We start from the raw sequence: 16025 nt of genomic DNA, 5'->3' as shown, positions 1-16025 counted from the left end.
AGACTCCTTGGGGACCACCTCGCTCCGGCCTTTGGCAAGTCTGAATGTGAGACCAGCTCCTTCTTCTTCTTGGCAAAGGACCTCGGGGACAAGGCTGACAGGAGAGTGGCCAGTCACAGGTGGCTCCTCACGAGGAAGCTCGGACCATGTGCACGCCAACAACGTGCGCACGTCCCAGGCATCACATGGACAGAGTCGCCCACCTCACACAAGGATGAAGCCTGCCGGTGGCGTGCGGTGCCGCAGGCAGGCGGGCCTGCCGGGCCCCAGGAGGCAGGCGTCCTCAGTGGAGGAGGAAGTGATGTGTCTGCAGGGAGAGTCCTCTCCCACGAGGTCACTGGGACGGCCTGTGAGCAGTGATGTTCAACCAGTGGCCGTGCAAACGACGGGCACGGCTTTTCAAAGTCGGTGACAGCTCACTAGAGCGTCAGGGTCGATGTGGAAACTTATCGCTAGGACCTAAAATCCATAATCTTAAGACTGGTGGCTTCCTGGGAGCGGACGCCCCGTCCTGCACCAGGACACCGTTCCAAGCCTTTGTTTCCCCTGAAACTTAAGCATCTTCTTCCTTTGGGCCCGCTGCCAGCACGCCCCGTCCCTGCGGAGCGCCCCCTAGCCGCTGGTGAGGGCTGCGAGCGAGCCTCTCATCTCTGAGCCCCGGGGCCAGCAGAATGCGGGCAGCGCTTGGGTTCGGGCCCTGCCTGGTGGCTGAGGAGGGTGGTTCGCATAAAAGTTGACTCAAAGAGCCTGTCCCACTCCAAATAAAAGGAAGAGACCAATATATTAATCATGGTTTCCTTTTAATAAGGCTTTTTACTCAAAAGTGTAGCTTTGAAAATCTCTAGCTTGAGAAAACCAGAAGAGCCCGGGGGCCCCTCACTCTGAACCCAGCCACGGAAAGCAGCGGCCGCCGTGTTCACAGACTCCGTCACCCACAGTGGAAACCAAACGCACCGCTTTACAATCAGAGCCAACTCTGGGGACTAGAAAGATGATGTCTGTCCTACTTTGATTTAAGGAGAAAAGACAAGCTCTTAATACAGTAAAACAACACAAAAAGTAAACAAGTCTTTAGAAGTCACTAGGGGTGTGTGTGTATTTATAGAATTAGGATTATCACCAACATTTAAAACTATTAAAAATAAGGTTGCCACCTTCCCTTTTATTTTGGTACTGGAGTGTTATATTTTTTAGAGGGAAAAAACGATCCTGCCCAGACAAGCTCCCAAACTTCCAGCTCGTCCCCGACTGCGGGGCTGCGCGGCCCCCCTGCTGGCAGGAGGCAGAGAGGCACTCAGTCCGGTTGTCGTGATGACAGGCCCACAAAAGCGCAGCTGAGAGAGGAGCGAATTCTTCCCCAGGAAGAAAACACTTTGCCCACAATGGGTCTGCAAAGTCTTCCGAGGCGCCTCTCTCCCCCCTTTGCTGTCACGGTTTGATAACTTGCTTGTTTTGCCTAAAAGCAAGATGGCAATCTTAATCAAAAAAGGGAAGCTAGATTTTTTAAATAACTTAAAAAATTATTTTTATATAAAGCAGCAAAAACACTTTCCTCTCTGCAAAAAAAAAAAAACCTGAACGTGAAGTAAGGAACCACAGCGACGGAAGGGCAGTGCTCTCCCAGGCGCGCTGAGTGGGTCCGCAGCAGCCGCTGTCCTCAGAGCCGCTCCGTGACTTCCTCCGTGCTCTCCGAAGAAGGTTCTTTGGCATCTTCAGTTGCTCTTTTTCTTTCCTCGTCATCTAGACTTTCCTTTTCTAACCTGGTCCCATTGGGGATAGAGTTCTGGCCATTGACCAGCCCATTTTCCGCAGCCTTTGTGCGGCCGGCGGCCTCCGCGGTGGGGAGGGCCCCCTGCCCAGCGGCTCCCTCGCCCAGGCCCCGCAGGACCAGGGGCAGCCTGGAGTCCGCCCCATCGCCCTCCAGCAGCCCCGGGTTACTCTCCTCGTACTTGGGCAGCGGAGCCCGCTCCTCCATTTGCTTGCGGTAATATTCCCGGTTCGCAGCCGCACTCTTCACCGCTTTTTCCAAAATCTCTTTTTCACCCAAGCGCAACTTGATGGCCATTCTTGCACGAACAGAAAGGTCCTGGTTTTTCAAGATGGACCTGTCTTCCTAGAAAATGAAAACGAGCAGAATTAGTCGTAATAAGTTTAAATCGGCAAAACTACAGGGACAGAAGGCAGGTCAGCGGTTGTTGGGGGTGGGGCGTGAGAGACATTTGGGGCGTGACCCAAGGTCCCAGAACTTGACTGTGGAGGTGGCTGCATGACTGTACACTTACATCAAAATGTGTACTTTAACACTGTGAGTCCTACTGTGTGTAAACCATGCCTCAACACAACTGTCATGAAGCAAAAGAGAAAGCCTAAATCCAAGGCGCTTTCACACATCTGACAGAGAACCTGCCTTGTGTTTGAACTTGTTCTCTGTCTTGTCTTGGGAGTTAACAGGGTTCCAGGGCTCAGCCCTTGGCTGAATGAATGAATAGATGAACAAATGAATGAATGAGAAGTATTTCAAGTGAGTGACCCAATGGTCAACTCTGAAAGCACAAATGAAAACTTCTATCATGGATCAGAAATTATAGAGAAGTATCAAATCATGTAATAAATTTACCTCCTAGTCAACAATGCCTGAACAGGATTCTTTCATTAAGCGTAAAGGTGTTAAATAAAAAAGAAGAACTACAGTAATCTGCGTGTAGGAAAGCATCTCTCATGAAGCGCCCTCCGAAACCTGGCACAGTGCGAACCCCCGAGCGGCCGCATCACCTCGCTGGTCGTCCTGTACGTCTTTAGAAGCAGCGAGGCCCGGTCTTCCAGAAACGCCCACAGCCGCACCTCATTGTCCCAGCTCACGGGGTACTCGGCGTTGCCCAGGGTGAAGACTCTGTCGATGGCGCTGTCTCCCAGCAAATGCTCCTTCAGTTCTTCTACAAGAAGTACAAACAGCCGTCTGTCGGGGACGGCACTCCCCGTGTTGACAAGCAACCCGCCTCACACTCCGGCTTCTCCGCCGGCACCGCGTCCCCGCGGCCCGGCCACCAGGCCGTGTCCTGACTCTTCACGAGAGTTAGAGCCAAGTTCGGGCAGGAAAACGAGGTGAGGGCTCCCTGAGATGGCTCGTCGAAGCCTCCATTTTCACGGTTTTCGTGAGGGACCGACCCCAAGAGCCTTGGGGCTGTCTCACCAGCACCTTTTAAAACACAATCTACGGTGGCATTCTGACAACACCCTTCCTCCCAGCCATGAGCTCTGTCGCACCGGCCGTGTGGCGAAGGCATCCAGACGAACAATGTAACGAGCAAAACCCAACACCAGCAGGACACTACGCGGAGCCGCCTGACTGAGGGCTGATCGGGGGCCGTTCACATGGTGGCCCCCACCCAGCTACGGACCCCGACCAACAGCAAAGCCACAAACAAAGAGACAAGAAAATGAACTAGGAAAACCGCAGTTAATGAAAAACCTGTGGATGCCCCTCACTTGTCAGGAATTTAAATAGCAATTGCAAATAAACGCAAACGAACATCTCAATTACCTTCAACTACATTTAAGAGGAAAGAATTCAGCAACTGCTCTGAGCAGTTTATCTCCTGGCACATTCTCTTCAAAAGACCAAAACATGCTGGTTCTATTCATGCTCAAGACATCCACCCGCTTCTTATGTAATTAGGAGACAGTGTCTTTTTCAGAGCAAAATGCCCCGCAGCTGTCACTATTTACCATGCAAATGCGAGGGCTGCTCTTGCCAGCAAACCAAACTTTTATCAGTATCAGTGATTCGAAGGACACATCAATGTCTCGACGTGACAAACTGTCTGTGGCTAAAGAGAAACCAAAAAATCAACAGATCTAAAATGATTCAAGGAGTTTGTCTTTTGTTTTAATTCTAAACAAAATAGAAGTTAATCTAATGTTCAAAAAAGAAACTCATTAAGTTGCCTCTGTCAGCAAAAGATTGTGATAATTCAGGGTTTTTAGATGTTTGATCCTTCAGTTTGTGTTCTTTGTATAAAGTCATTAAAAGTTTAAAAAGACCCCGAGTGGTGGAAATTTGTTTTCAGAAGCCCCCAAACTGAGGTTTCCATATTTACTTTCGTTTCCTTCCTCGGCCCGCCCATCTCGACCTCCGGGCCGGCAAGTGCCGCAGCGCACACGGCACGCTCTCCCTGCCCCTCTGACCTCAGCTCACGTTTCTGGAGGAAGCAAACCCACAGGTGGGAGGAGGACCCAAGGTCGCCACACTCGGAAGGTGAACCCAGGGCTCCCCTCTGCTGACCAGCCCTGGACAGATGCCCTGCGCCTGGAACCCGCCCTGTCCTCGCGGGATCCTCAGCCTCCCCCGCCACTGTGGGAGTGAGCTCTGGTCACTCCAGGCACGGCAGGCGCCCTTCTCCTCAGCCCGGGTCCTCCAGACCCCAGGGGCACCACGGTTTCTTCCGTGGCTCGTGTCGTTGCCAACCAGAAGCAGCCAAATGGGATGCCTGGGGCACGAGCTCCGGAACCAGACAGGGCCATCGCCTGCCCGCAGAGTGGCCCAGTTCCTCTGTGACCTGCTGTTCCTACATCAGACACGCGGGACCCTGCCTCTTGCCAGGCTGATGACGCCACCGTCAAGCCTGCACTGCACCCGGCACTGCGTGGGCACACGGGCACTCACAGTCACAGGGCTGTCCCCACCACAGTGGCTCACTACGGACCCCTTCGGCCTGTGAGCTGTGACAACGTTCAACCTGTACCCCTGCATTACATGCCAAAGGAACCCAGTCAGCCCTTAACTCGTGTCCATTCGATAGAACTGACGAACCCCTGCCGAAGCAGGAAGTCACCAAAAGCTCTCACCTCAGTGACAGCGAGGCTACCTCAATGTGGCTGCTCAAGAGGGACGTGTGCCACCTGGTACCTCAGCATCTTTGGCCTCTCGTTTGGGGACTAAGTGTCCTCCACCTCCATGCTAACGGAGGCCACTTTTCCTGGATCTGGACATGAACTCGGGGAGCTGGGGACAGCAGAGCCCAGCAGGGTCCCCTCCACGGGCCACGGTTTAGGGCCACGGCCCAGACAGCTGTCTCTGGGAGAACACGCACTTGTCAGTTCCACTAGGCGGCCACCCACCCGCTCCTGCCCAACCTGCTCCACGCAGGATCCAAGCGAGTCGACCAGCAAACACACACGATTAAAGTGAGGCCTCCGCGCCAGGGTCAGGTGAAAAAGCAAAACCACTACCACAACAGGTCAAGTCTCAGTAAGAAACCCAAACGACTTATCTTAAGCAAATACGACACAGATGCTCAGCGCACATTTTTAACTCTTTCTGTGCCCGGAAAGAAACTGGAGACAAGTCCGTTCCCAGATGTCAGCAGACTCTGCGGACAGCGTTACTGACGCCAGCAGGACGCCTGGCAGGAAAAGGCCTTCTGGCCATTCCAGACTCAGAACACGGGCCTGGGTAGCAAACGAAGCCCTGCCGCCCCCGTGGGCCTTCGCCGAGCACGTGACTTCAGTGTCAACTCCTCGTTACTGCCGGGGTGCAGTGGAAGAAAGGACCACATCGAAACCTCCCACCCCCAGAGGTGAGATTCCCACAGTTAGACAATCCAGGCTGTTCTTGGTTTTCTCCCAAGGCACTGGAGAATTGTTTACAACAAATGAATACTGAAGATTAAACAAAACATTTGCAAGGTAAAAAAGTACTTCTTTCTCCAATATTGCTAACTTACCTCTGTTGAAAGGTACTTTAGTTTTCAGCAATTTTACCTTTAATCTGAAACCCAGTGCTTTATACTTCCACGAACTGAAAAAAGGGACCATGTCTTCCTGACGTGACTTACCTTCGGTCATGCAGAACACGCGGAGAAAAGCCAGCAGCTGCGCTGAGACGGGCGGCTCCGTGAAGTGCAAGGCAAACACGCTGGAACTGCCAGAAAGGGAAGAAGATCAGTCACCCTCTGCAGCGACCCACCCACTCCCTGTGAAACCCCCTAAACTACAGTAGTGTGGCCATGTGGCCGCGTGGCCATTCCAGCTCCTCCTCCGAACTGCGAGAGCACCGCCCCGGCCCCGCCCCCCAGACCGATCTCAGCCCATGGCCTGGATGACTGAGGACAGCGGCCACCAGCCCGCACGGTCTAACAGCCGCAGCTCAAGTACAACACGCTAAGAGAATTAAGCACACTATGGTTCTTAAAAAATGTTAACAATAATTTATGTTGAGTTCACATTTTAATCATTAATCAAATATTGACAAGTTCAATATAAAAAGGGCCAGGTAATCCATTTTCATTAAGAATAGTTCCTCTGTTCCCTGGAGAACTAATAAATCATAATTCTTGTCTTCTTTATCATTTTGCACCTCAAATGCACTAAAATCCTAAAGAATTTAACCAGAAATTTTCGAAGGGACTGAGGATCACGACTTCATTACAGAAACTAATGGTGGCAAAAAATTAAATGGAACAAATTGATCCAGGTCATTAACCTTTTCAAGGTGAAAGACATTAACGACACCAAAGTACTTATTTGACTTAATGAGGATTTCAGGCCACAGCCCCTGGAACTGACTGTGAACACTCCCAGCAACACAAATATGTTTATCCAAAATCACAGGGACATCACCAGGCGCCTCCATGGTGTGAATGTGCGTGTAACAGGGATAAAGGGATTTTATTACCACACCAATTAAACATCATGCAACCGGAAACAGTTCAAGCAGCACAGGCAAGCGCCTGCCGAGGTTTCTACGTACGTGGGGATGCCGGCGCGAGCCAAGACCTCGGCCTTCATCGCGTAGAGCCTGTCACTTTTACTCACTCCAAGCTTTATTTTCACTCTGTCGTGTGAATTATTGTCAAAGAAAAAACCACTGTGGATCACAAACTCTGCATTTGACCGAGTGCCATAAAAAATGTAAATCTGAGATGCAGTAAAGAAAAAATAAAGGGACATAAGAGAAACTTAACATCCATCCTCAGCACAGAGCAGGGTAAAGGGTCAGTTCTCACAGACACAACAAGGCTTTACACTAAGGCAGTGGGACCGCGCAGCAGGGACCCTGCGGCTCTCTGGCCAGTGCCTGGTGCCCGGGTGCGGTTCCCGCAGGCGCACAGCTTCCCCACCTTCCCAAACTGCCAGAGTCGAGGAGAAGCCCCACTCCCTCACCCGGGGGCCTCAGTGCACAGGAAGGAGCCAGGCCTTCCCCCGAACCCTGTCCCTGGTGGGGGTGGGGCGGGTGTGCGCGCGGCAAGACCATCCCTTCGCTGCTGCCCTCCATGGTGCACCGCGCTCCTCCCCGTCCCGTCCAAGGGCCTCTCTTCCGGGCCAAGAGTTTGGGGCGCTGCCTGTCAGAAGTTCATTCCCAGACCCTGTGGCAACTCTGAGCTGTCTGCCGACTGCAGATCAGTGCTCTTCGTTAGACCGACAGGTTTCATTTTGACTCGATCGTAGCATCAATGACTCACATCGGTTCTGGGTTTGTTTGCATTAGCTGCTTGGTCGTAAGACCAATGGACAGAATGCAGGTATGCAAAGGGGCATATTTTCAAATGAACTGAAAGGCTTACTCCTGCCCCTGCCCATATAATTAGATATAATAATTAGATATATAAACCTCACAGGTTAAAGTGTAAGTACAAGAAGGCAGACCTGTACTTCCTGATTCCTTTGTGTTTTTGCCACTTAAATGGCCTCCTTTCAAAGGGTCTACTCAACAGGGGGATAAAATCCAGTTTATAAAATTGAAACTTTGTCTCACTTTCATAACACAAAGTTTATTTCCAGTTGACAACTTTACTAACATAACTGCACTTTAGTCGTTTTTTCTTTGTGGGCTTAGAGCACACTGTGTTTACAACAGCTTTACGTCTCAAGACTCATTCCCCAAACAACCCTAAATAGAAGTCCCCCATTTTTCTGACCACGTTAAATACCTTTCACAGTTACCAGCGGGGAAGAACCCCAGGGCCCAGGGCCCGCCCCCACCCCCCTCCGCCAGGCCCCGCCTACCTGCTCTCCTGCCCGGAAGTCCTGCAGAGCTACACACTCGCAGCGGTCGTCCTCCAGGTTGTACCCTGTGGTGATCTGGAGGCAAGGACAGGGGTCTCTCAGGAGGGTCTCTTGTGGGCAGTTAGAGGATAAGTGCCACCCACAGGCACTTAAAAGCACTTCACATGCCTCAGAAACTGAGCAAACGACTGCTTGGTTATTTTAATAAACACCATTTATACCAGAAAATCTTACGGAAGATTCTGTACCTAAAAGACATCCTCTTAGGAAAATATATTGTACAGATTATCACCTGCTTGTCTCAACAAAACATAAACCGTTTATTACAAAGTCACTGCCTTCCAGCTCTGCCCACGCCCGGGCCCCCATCAGGGACAGCGGATTCCGGACCTCCGACCTCCGGAGGCCTCCATTGACTTGCAAATACCACCCCTGACCAATGCCGCCTTCAAGAAACTGAACTGGGCTTTTCACAGAGGAAGAATCAGGGGAAAAGAAAAGCTCTGTTTCTGAGTTTACATGCATATTTTACTCCAAAATTAGAGAGAACTTTCAGGTAAGCAAAGGAGGAATAACTTAGTTGTATGCTAGTCACTTTCTTCCCACTGAGACCTACATCCCACTGAGACCCACTGAGACCAGAGTTTCTAAGCCCATTACAAATAAGTGCAGGAAACCCACCGACTACACCAAAGTCGGCATCGCTCCCTAACGAGTCTGTCCTGTGGGGACCAGGCAACATCAAGGTCTTGGTGCTTAAGCCACCAAACACTCTTCGCACCTCAGCTGGTCAGCATTTTGTCTCAAATTCTCCTTGGAGTGTTTCCTCCTGGGCCAGTCCCCTGCTTGACCAAGGGCCTGGGGCTTTCTCGCCCAGCTTAACAAAACCTTCCCACAGGCCCCCTGCCCCAGGCCGCCGTCCTGCAGCCTGAGGCCTGAGCACCAGCACGGTGCCCTCGCAGCGTGCTCCCCGGGCCTGCAGGAAGACACCCCAACTCAGCGCTCGAGGCCAGTGCACAAGGAGGCCCAGGCCCCCCCTCCCCCTCCTGCACGTGCCCCTGGCCTGCAAGGCCCATCACCACTGCTTCCGCGCGGGGGGACCCCCCTGTTTCTGCTCCCCCAGCCCCCCCAGCCCCCCCCTCAAGTTCTGCTGTAGGACCAGAGCCTGGTGGTGACACCCCGGCCACCTGCCCCCACCAGGCACCTCTGCTGCACCTGATGCCTGACTCTGCCTTTGGGAACACTCACTGGATGCATGGCCCCCAGGGGAAAGCACAAAGCCCCCAGTTTACTGTGTTTTGCCATGTATAATGTGCATATTTTTGCCCACATTTTTGAGAGAAAAATAAGGATATGCATTATACATGCGTAGTACTAATTCCCTATCTATATGTTTTAAACTCTTTTAAAAAAGATTTTATTTATTTGTTTTTAGAAAGAGGGGAAGGGAAGGAGAAAGTTAGAGAAACATCAGTGTGTGGTTGCCTCTCATGTGGCCCCCACTGGGGACCCAGCCTGCAACCCAGGCATGTGCCCTGACTGGGAATCAAACCACCGACCCTCTGGTTCACAGGCCCGTGCTCAATCCACTGAGCCACACCAGCCAGGGCTATTCTTTTTATTTATTCCTATGCAATAAAAGTCTAACTCTAGAAAGCAATAGTGATATCCATGTGCAAAATACCCTGGAATAGGATCATCGGTTCTGTTCTTAAATATAAATAAATAATTGAATTTAGAAATTAAAACAAAAGATTTTTTCTCCAAGTTTGGGCCAAAATCATGGGTGTGCAGTAGACACGGTAGCGCATTATACACGACAAAAAACCGTGCGTTACAAGTTCCTTCTTACAAGTCTGTCCCTCCCCTGCCCCACCCCTGATCTCTTAGATTGTCCGTAAAGGCTCGTTCATTACTTTTGACCTCCTCATTTTGCCCTAGGGAATCAAAATTCAAGACCAACAAGTGCTTCTTGCTGATAAAGGCTTGGGTCCAAAATAAACATACTCTGCGTCTAGGGAACAGCGTTCTGGAAGAGGAGGCCACAGACACCAGTCTTCAAACCCCACACCCCCAGAGGCAGTGCTTACTTGAGCGCGTATCTAGAAACCCTTGGTCCTCCTACCAGACCAGGGAGCCAATGAGAAAAAAGGTAACAACGAGAAACACACAAAGCTTGGTGTTCTGGCACAGCAACCCCACGAAGTCCCTGCCCAACGCCAAAACCACCTTTCTGGCCCCAGACCCGACCTTGACAATGAGGTATGGAAGAGGAACTGCCCATCAACTCCAGACCTGAAAGTCTAGAACACCACCGCGTGGTCACACAGGACGTGGCAGGACACGGACAGACGGAAAAGGAAGTCTGGGTAAGCAGGGGGCCCCGGGAAAGGGGAACAAGGCAGTGGGAAAGGCCAGCAGTACCCAAAATAAACAGGCAGAAACACAGGAGACGACGTCAGGATCGGAAGGGAGGCTGCGGGAGGGGCGTGGTGGCTGTGCAGGCGCTCAGGACAGGGCGGCCTCGCCTGAGGAGCTCAGTGAGCAGCCAGTCCTGCAGACAACTCGGGGACAGGGATCCAGGCAGCGGGAACAGCAAGTGCAAAGGCCCTGAGGTGGGCGTGGGCTGGCCTGCGGAGCCACGGGGGACAGGCCTGTGTGTGCTGGGGCGCAGCGGGGGCCGGCTGAGCGGCGTACCTGTCTGCCCCTGGAAGACGGCAGAGGCCCTGTGGCTCCTTCCTCGGAGACGAAAGACCCCTGTCGACCTGAAGGTTAGAGTTCTCACTACTCAAACAGAAAGGCCCTGAAGAAGAGCCCGCCTCGATTCTGCGCGACTCCCCCAACGCCCCTTCACCCTGACTGCAAAGTCACATGTTCAACTGCTGGGCCCAACGCCACCCCTCCCGGAGCTAACTCAGGGCCCGCCACCACTTAGAAGTGTGCTGCTCCATATAAATCAACAACCTCGAGAAAGCGAACCTGGTGTTCACATTAACTCTGAACATGTCACACAGAACTTAAAGACGTATTATTTCTTACAGCTTAGTACCAAGTCTCATAAACCTGAGTTTGTTCCTGCCAGTGGCCAGAACCAGCTCCTGGTCACCTGCCCCTCTGGCTGAGGTGCACCACCACCCCCCAGCTCCCGCGCCCACAGCCAGGTTTGGGACATTGCTGGAAGCACACGGCAGGGCTGGGTTACTCCCTAGTGACAGTCAGAACAGACAGACAACTGTCAGGGCCCATGCACACAAAGAAAATCTACTGTTGGGAAAGCCCAGCCTCACCTTCCAGTGCCTCACTTTTTAAAAAGGAGATGAACTGCTAGTACATGTCACACACAAATTTTCAGCACTAACAGATTCTTAAACCAGATGGAACTTCCCACGGAGTCCCACAGGCACAACGGGACAGCGACACACAGGGGCAGAGGGAGCCGAGCTGGGAAACGACCGCTGCAGGGAAGCACTAACATCCTGTGTCAACCTGCTGAAGGGCCGCGGGCAGTTCAAGGCCATGTGAATAGTGATGGAGAACAGAGAGCAGTGATGGACAGCACTAGTGCTGATATCGACCCACTGCTTCTGCTTTGAGACACACTTACTGTTTTCACTTTTTAGGGGAAAAAAGTGAATAGTCTAATCCCACTTACAAGAAAGCAGAACAAACATCAGTGTGTGTGTGTGTTTGTGTGTGCGAGTGTGCAACAGCTCAAGTGCACAGCAAAGGGCGGGAGAGAGCTGTAGGAAGCTGGGCCGAACCCTGATGCTGGGCGGAGGCCACTGGGGAAGGAACCTCTGTACTTCACTGCAGAAGTTTCTGGACTGTTTAATTTGCTCTGTGTGTTTACAACAAAGTGTGTACTTTAACATTTTACATATAAAAAAACAAACTGTAATGACCGATCCAGTTTCAAAAGCAATGATCTAGTCAAAAAAAAAAAGAATGCAAAAGTTTATTCATTAATAAAAAATGAAATATGCTACTATTCCTTAAATGGCTAATTAAATCAAGCACATCTAAAATAAGACAGCCACGGGAATGTAAAGGTGGAACTCCTCTCCCTCCACCACGCAGGCGTGACCTTCCCCGGCCACCTAAGTGTCTGGCACACCCGACATGTGTGCAGGCCGTCATGGAACTGGACGTGAAATACCCACTCACAGCATTTTCCCAGTCTATTTACAATAGTGCTGATAATGACAAAGAAAGCTTACGCTGGACAAAAGATTAACCAAGCCAGTATACCAGTATAATGCTTAAAAATTCCGAACGTTCTCAGGTTGACCCCGTTTCGAAGTCCTGATGTCGGGGAACCTTTCCCAGACAGCCACCCCGGCACGTGGCCGCCGGCCTTGCTGTTCCCTGGAACCCAAGGAACGCTGAGCAGCAGACGGCAGCTTCCTCCTGTTATGCACCATTGTTAACAATCATCATACAGTTTCCCTATTTCTCATGTCTCCTGCCCGGTACTTCCCAGTCTGATGATGTAACTGAGTCCTGCAGTCAAGGCTGACACCCAAGTGCACCCCCTGCAGCCCCAGCACCAGGAATCCAGCACTTGCTTGGAACAAAAGCAGGTGAATAAATGGGGCCAAGGATGTGTCGGCATGCCAGGGAAAGGCAGGGGGACGGGCAGGAATTGCAGAGCTTCAGGCAAGTGGAACACAGTCAGCAAGGGAACACAGGAGACAGACAAGAGAGGAGAAAGCCCCCTCCCCCCAATAAATCAGTATTTTAAGAAGAATAAGAAGAAAGAAACTTGGTTTACTCTGTGGTTCAATAAGATAAGAAAATGAATGTTTAGGCTGGAATTATGGCTTAGCAAATAAATGCAGTTCACTGAGGTTTTCAAAAGTGATGTAAGATTCCCGGTTTTGGGGATTAATTCAACACAGCAGAGGAAAATACCAGCCTCTGCCTGCAGGCAGCGGGAGGGGTGCCTGCCCCCCTGCAGGGGGGTTTGCACGGGGAGTGTCCACTTGCGAGTTTAACCACAGCAGCGCCCCAGTCCAGCCCGACGCAGAGGAGGGCATTACCAGGCCGTTGGTGTGATTGCACATGTCCCACAAGGGAATCAGCGCCAGGGTCACCCGGGAGCCGTCCTCCGTGGGAATCTGGTTCTGCCGTGTCATCACAGAAGAGACTGCCCACCTGCAACAACCAGAAGAGAGGTGACTGACTCGACCAGAAACAGAGCTCTGACTGCCCCTGTACCTTCAAACCCTTCCCTTAATGTGATGGCTCATCCCCTTTTACCATTAAATCTAGGCGTGTGTGTGTGTGTGGGGGGGGGGGTAGGCAGAAGGAAAAGGAGCCCCAGGGAACCCAGGAGTGAGCAACCAAAGGAGAATGTCCCTGAGAAGTCAGAGGCCCGACAGAGGGACCAGGAAAGGAGGGCCACGAACACAGCCTTCCCAGCCTGCCTGGGTCTTTGCTGCCACGAAGGCCCCCTCCCCCGAGCCAGCCCACCCTCTTTACCCAATGCTGACTCTGCACCTATTTTAAGCCTCAGTGAAAACAACGTAACTCTTTTCTGATCAGAAATTCTTTGAAGAATGCTACAAAATGTGGAGGGCTATTTTTTATTATATTGGACAGTGAATTAAATCTTTTGTTTAAAATAAAATCCCACTTTAAAAGGACTAATGCACTCTTTTTAAAAAGAAGAAAAACCCTCATGACTACCCCACGGTGAGGCTCACCTCCAGCACCACTTGGCTGCCCCAACCAGTCCCCACCGCTGCAGGTGTGTGGCTGTCACAGTGCTGACACCCCGCCCCAGCTGTCCATGGACTTCGGAGAGACGACCTCCGTCTCAGGTTTTAAAAATGGTCATCTGGGTCACTTCTTACTGAAGCATTTCTCACTTCCAAGACCCCAAATTCACTGAGGAAACCACCCCCCCACACACAACACCCCCCCACACACCAACCTGTAGTCCTCGTAAGTGAAAGAGTCCTTCAAGGGCAGTTTGTTGGCATGAGGGTGGGTCTGGGAATTAGAAGTTTTAGAAAGCAGGGGTGAGAAGAGAAAAAGGGAAAACAGAAATCAGTCAGCAGAATTTCATTACCGGGCTGCCTAACAGATCCTAACAAGCGCCAAATGAAGCAGGAGGCGTCCAGCCGCGCTGCCGAGGGACCATCGTGCTATTACGCTCTCATACATCACTGTCAACTTAATTTGTTGTGCCCAGCAGCCGCCATAAATCTGCTTCCTCCTCTTTCTTCCTCTTTCGATACCAGAACTCACGGGCATGGCCCAGAAATGAAATTAAAGGTGGACTGACTTCACCAAAGGTAGACACGCCCACTGGACAGACACCCGGAGCCCAAGTCAGGCGTCCTTCCTTTGTGTCTTCTGCTACAAGGTGCTTGCTGCACATCCCTTCGGCCCAGGTTTCCGATCCCTCCTCACAGCAATAAAGGGGACAATTAAAGGCACTCTAATAAATGGAAAGTTCTTCCATTTATCTCTGACTTAAATCATCTGGATGGGAAGCGGCGTGTTCCGTGCACATGAATCATCCACGGGGCAGGTGGGGCTGCAGGGCAGGAAACCAGGAAAAGACAGTTCTAGGAGATTACAGAATCCATGTAACGAACAGGTTTTTTACAGAATAAAGACGGGCATACTTTAATTCTATTACTTATTTTTCTGGGCAAAAGAACATTTGGTAAAAATATTCAAAACTTCACACTTATGAGAAAATTTTATATATTTCATGTTCTCTCTTCACAAGTCTCCCCCCGAAGGCCCCCCCCCCCCGCCCCCGGCACCTTAGACCTTTCAAGCACTTAAAAACTTTGTCTCAATTAAGGAATTAAAAGCTGTAACAGTATCATTTTAATCTGCAGTTTCAATTATGGCCTGATAGACAGATTGCAGTGAGTGATCAAACGGACAAATGGCGATTTCCGAGACACCAGCGCGACTCTGTGGCTGCGTCTCCGCGCCGCTGTTAATGCACGGAGCCCGCGCAGGACGCGCTTTACTCTTGACGCATTAGCATCACAAGTGCACAGTAATTTATCATCGCTCACTGTAATGTACTCGCTGGCACCGCAGGCAGGACAGTAGGGGATGAGGTAAAAGTGGCTCAAACCGTAAATCAATTAGAAAACAAAAGCTTGTGCTCAGCGCGCAATTTTAGGCAAATTATATATTACAAAAGGCTGCCAATTGGGCGTTAGCTCCCAGGTGCCGCTTCGGCCCTCTAATCCTTAGCCCAGTTTTAACCCTTTGGAAGGAGAGTCAACATTCAAAAATAAAATCACATAACTTTTAAGTGTTGTGATAATAAAAATGAAATTAAAGGAGATATTTTTAAGTGAGCACATAACGTGTCAGCTTGGGCATTTTCTATCCGCTACAGGAACACCAGGCAAGCCTCTCTCTGGGGTTAAAAAATGACACCACAGTAAACCATCGGGGAGCCGGGTGCCGCCCCGCCCCTCTCTGCGGCAACCGAAGGCCTGGCAGCCGGGGCGCGGCAAGAGTCCCGGAGAGGCTCTCCACAGTGGCGGTGGGCTGCGCCCTCCTGAAGCACGGATGCGTTAGGCGAGAACCGCACTCTGCCCAACACGAAGCTGATGACAAAAAGGGCCACAGAAGACCCTCAGAAATGCTGTGGCTGAAATGTCCTTTTGTTTACAATGAAGCAAAGCTGCACAAGGCTCCACGGCCCATCCCGCCCCCTGTCCAACTCTGCAGGTGGGGCAGCACTGCTGCTTCTGTTACTTTCAGATATTTTATTTCATTTAAACTGTGGAGTGCACTACAGTGTTTTGAAAGCTGGCAAATTCCACTGCTAAATCCCATAAGTATTAAAAATTTTATCTATCCTCCCCGCAAAAAAGTTTGAGTTACTGAATAGTAAAAAAGAGGAAAATTCTCAAAATTGGAATGTTTGGACATCAAAACGATTTGGAAAAAATCTTCTAACACTCAAAGATCTTTAAATAGCTTTGGACGATACAGAAACAATGCACATGACAGTGACCTCCTCCAGGACTAAAAGA

General features: G+C 51.0%; 1 protein-coding gene across 7 annotated transcripts in view; it reads right to left on the bottom strand.

Moving 5' to 3' along the window:
• Positions 1–779: 779 nt before the first annotated feature.
• SETD3 (SET domain containing 3, actin histidine methyltransferase) overlaps positions 780–16025 on the bottom strand; it is a 59917-nt gene continuing 44671 nt past the window's right edge. For all 7 annotated transcript variants that reach the window (XM_037130272.2, XM_037130275.2, XM_037130269.2 and 4 more), the window contains 7 exons: positions 13940–13998; positions 13044–13158; positions 8005–8079; positions 6749–6915; positions 5835–5920; positions 2773–2933; positions 780–2113 (listed from right to left, as the gene is read on the bottom strand). In XM_037130272.2, coding sequence (XP_036986167.2) covers positions 1658–2113; positions 2773–2933; positions 5835–5920; positions 6749–6915; positions 8005–8079; positions 13044–13158; positions 13940–13998 — 1119 coding nt within the window. In that variant the 3' untranslated portion in view covers positions 780–1657. The remainder of the gene's footprint in view (positions 2114–2772; positions 2934–5834; positions 5921–6748; positions 6916–8004; positions 8080–13043; positions 13159–13939; positions 13999–16025) is intronic.

The sequence above is a fragment of the Artibeus jamaicensis genome, unplaced genomic scaffold (assembly GCF_021234435.1).
Source record: "Artibeus jamaicensis isolate MK-2021 breed Jamaican fruit bat unplaced genomic scaffold, CSHL_Jam_final contig_444, whole genome shotgun sequence".
Taxonomy (NCBI): Eukaryota; Metazoa; Chordata; class Mammalia; order Chiroptera; family Phyllostomidae; genus Artibeus; species Artibeus jamaicensis.
The sequence above is the reverse complement of the archived record's forward strand: the minus strand, read 5'-3'. Positions and strand labels throughout refer to the sequence as shown.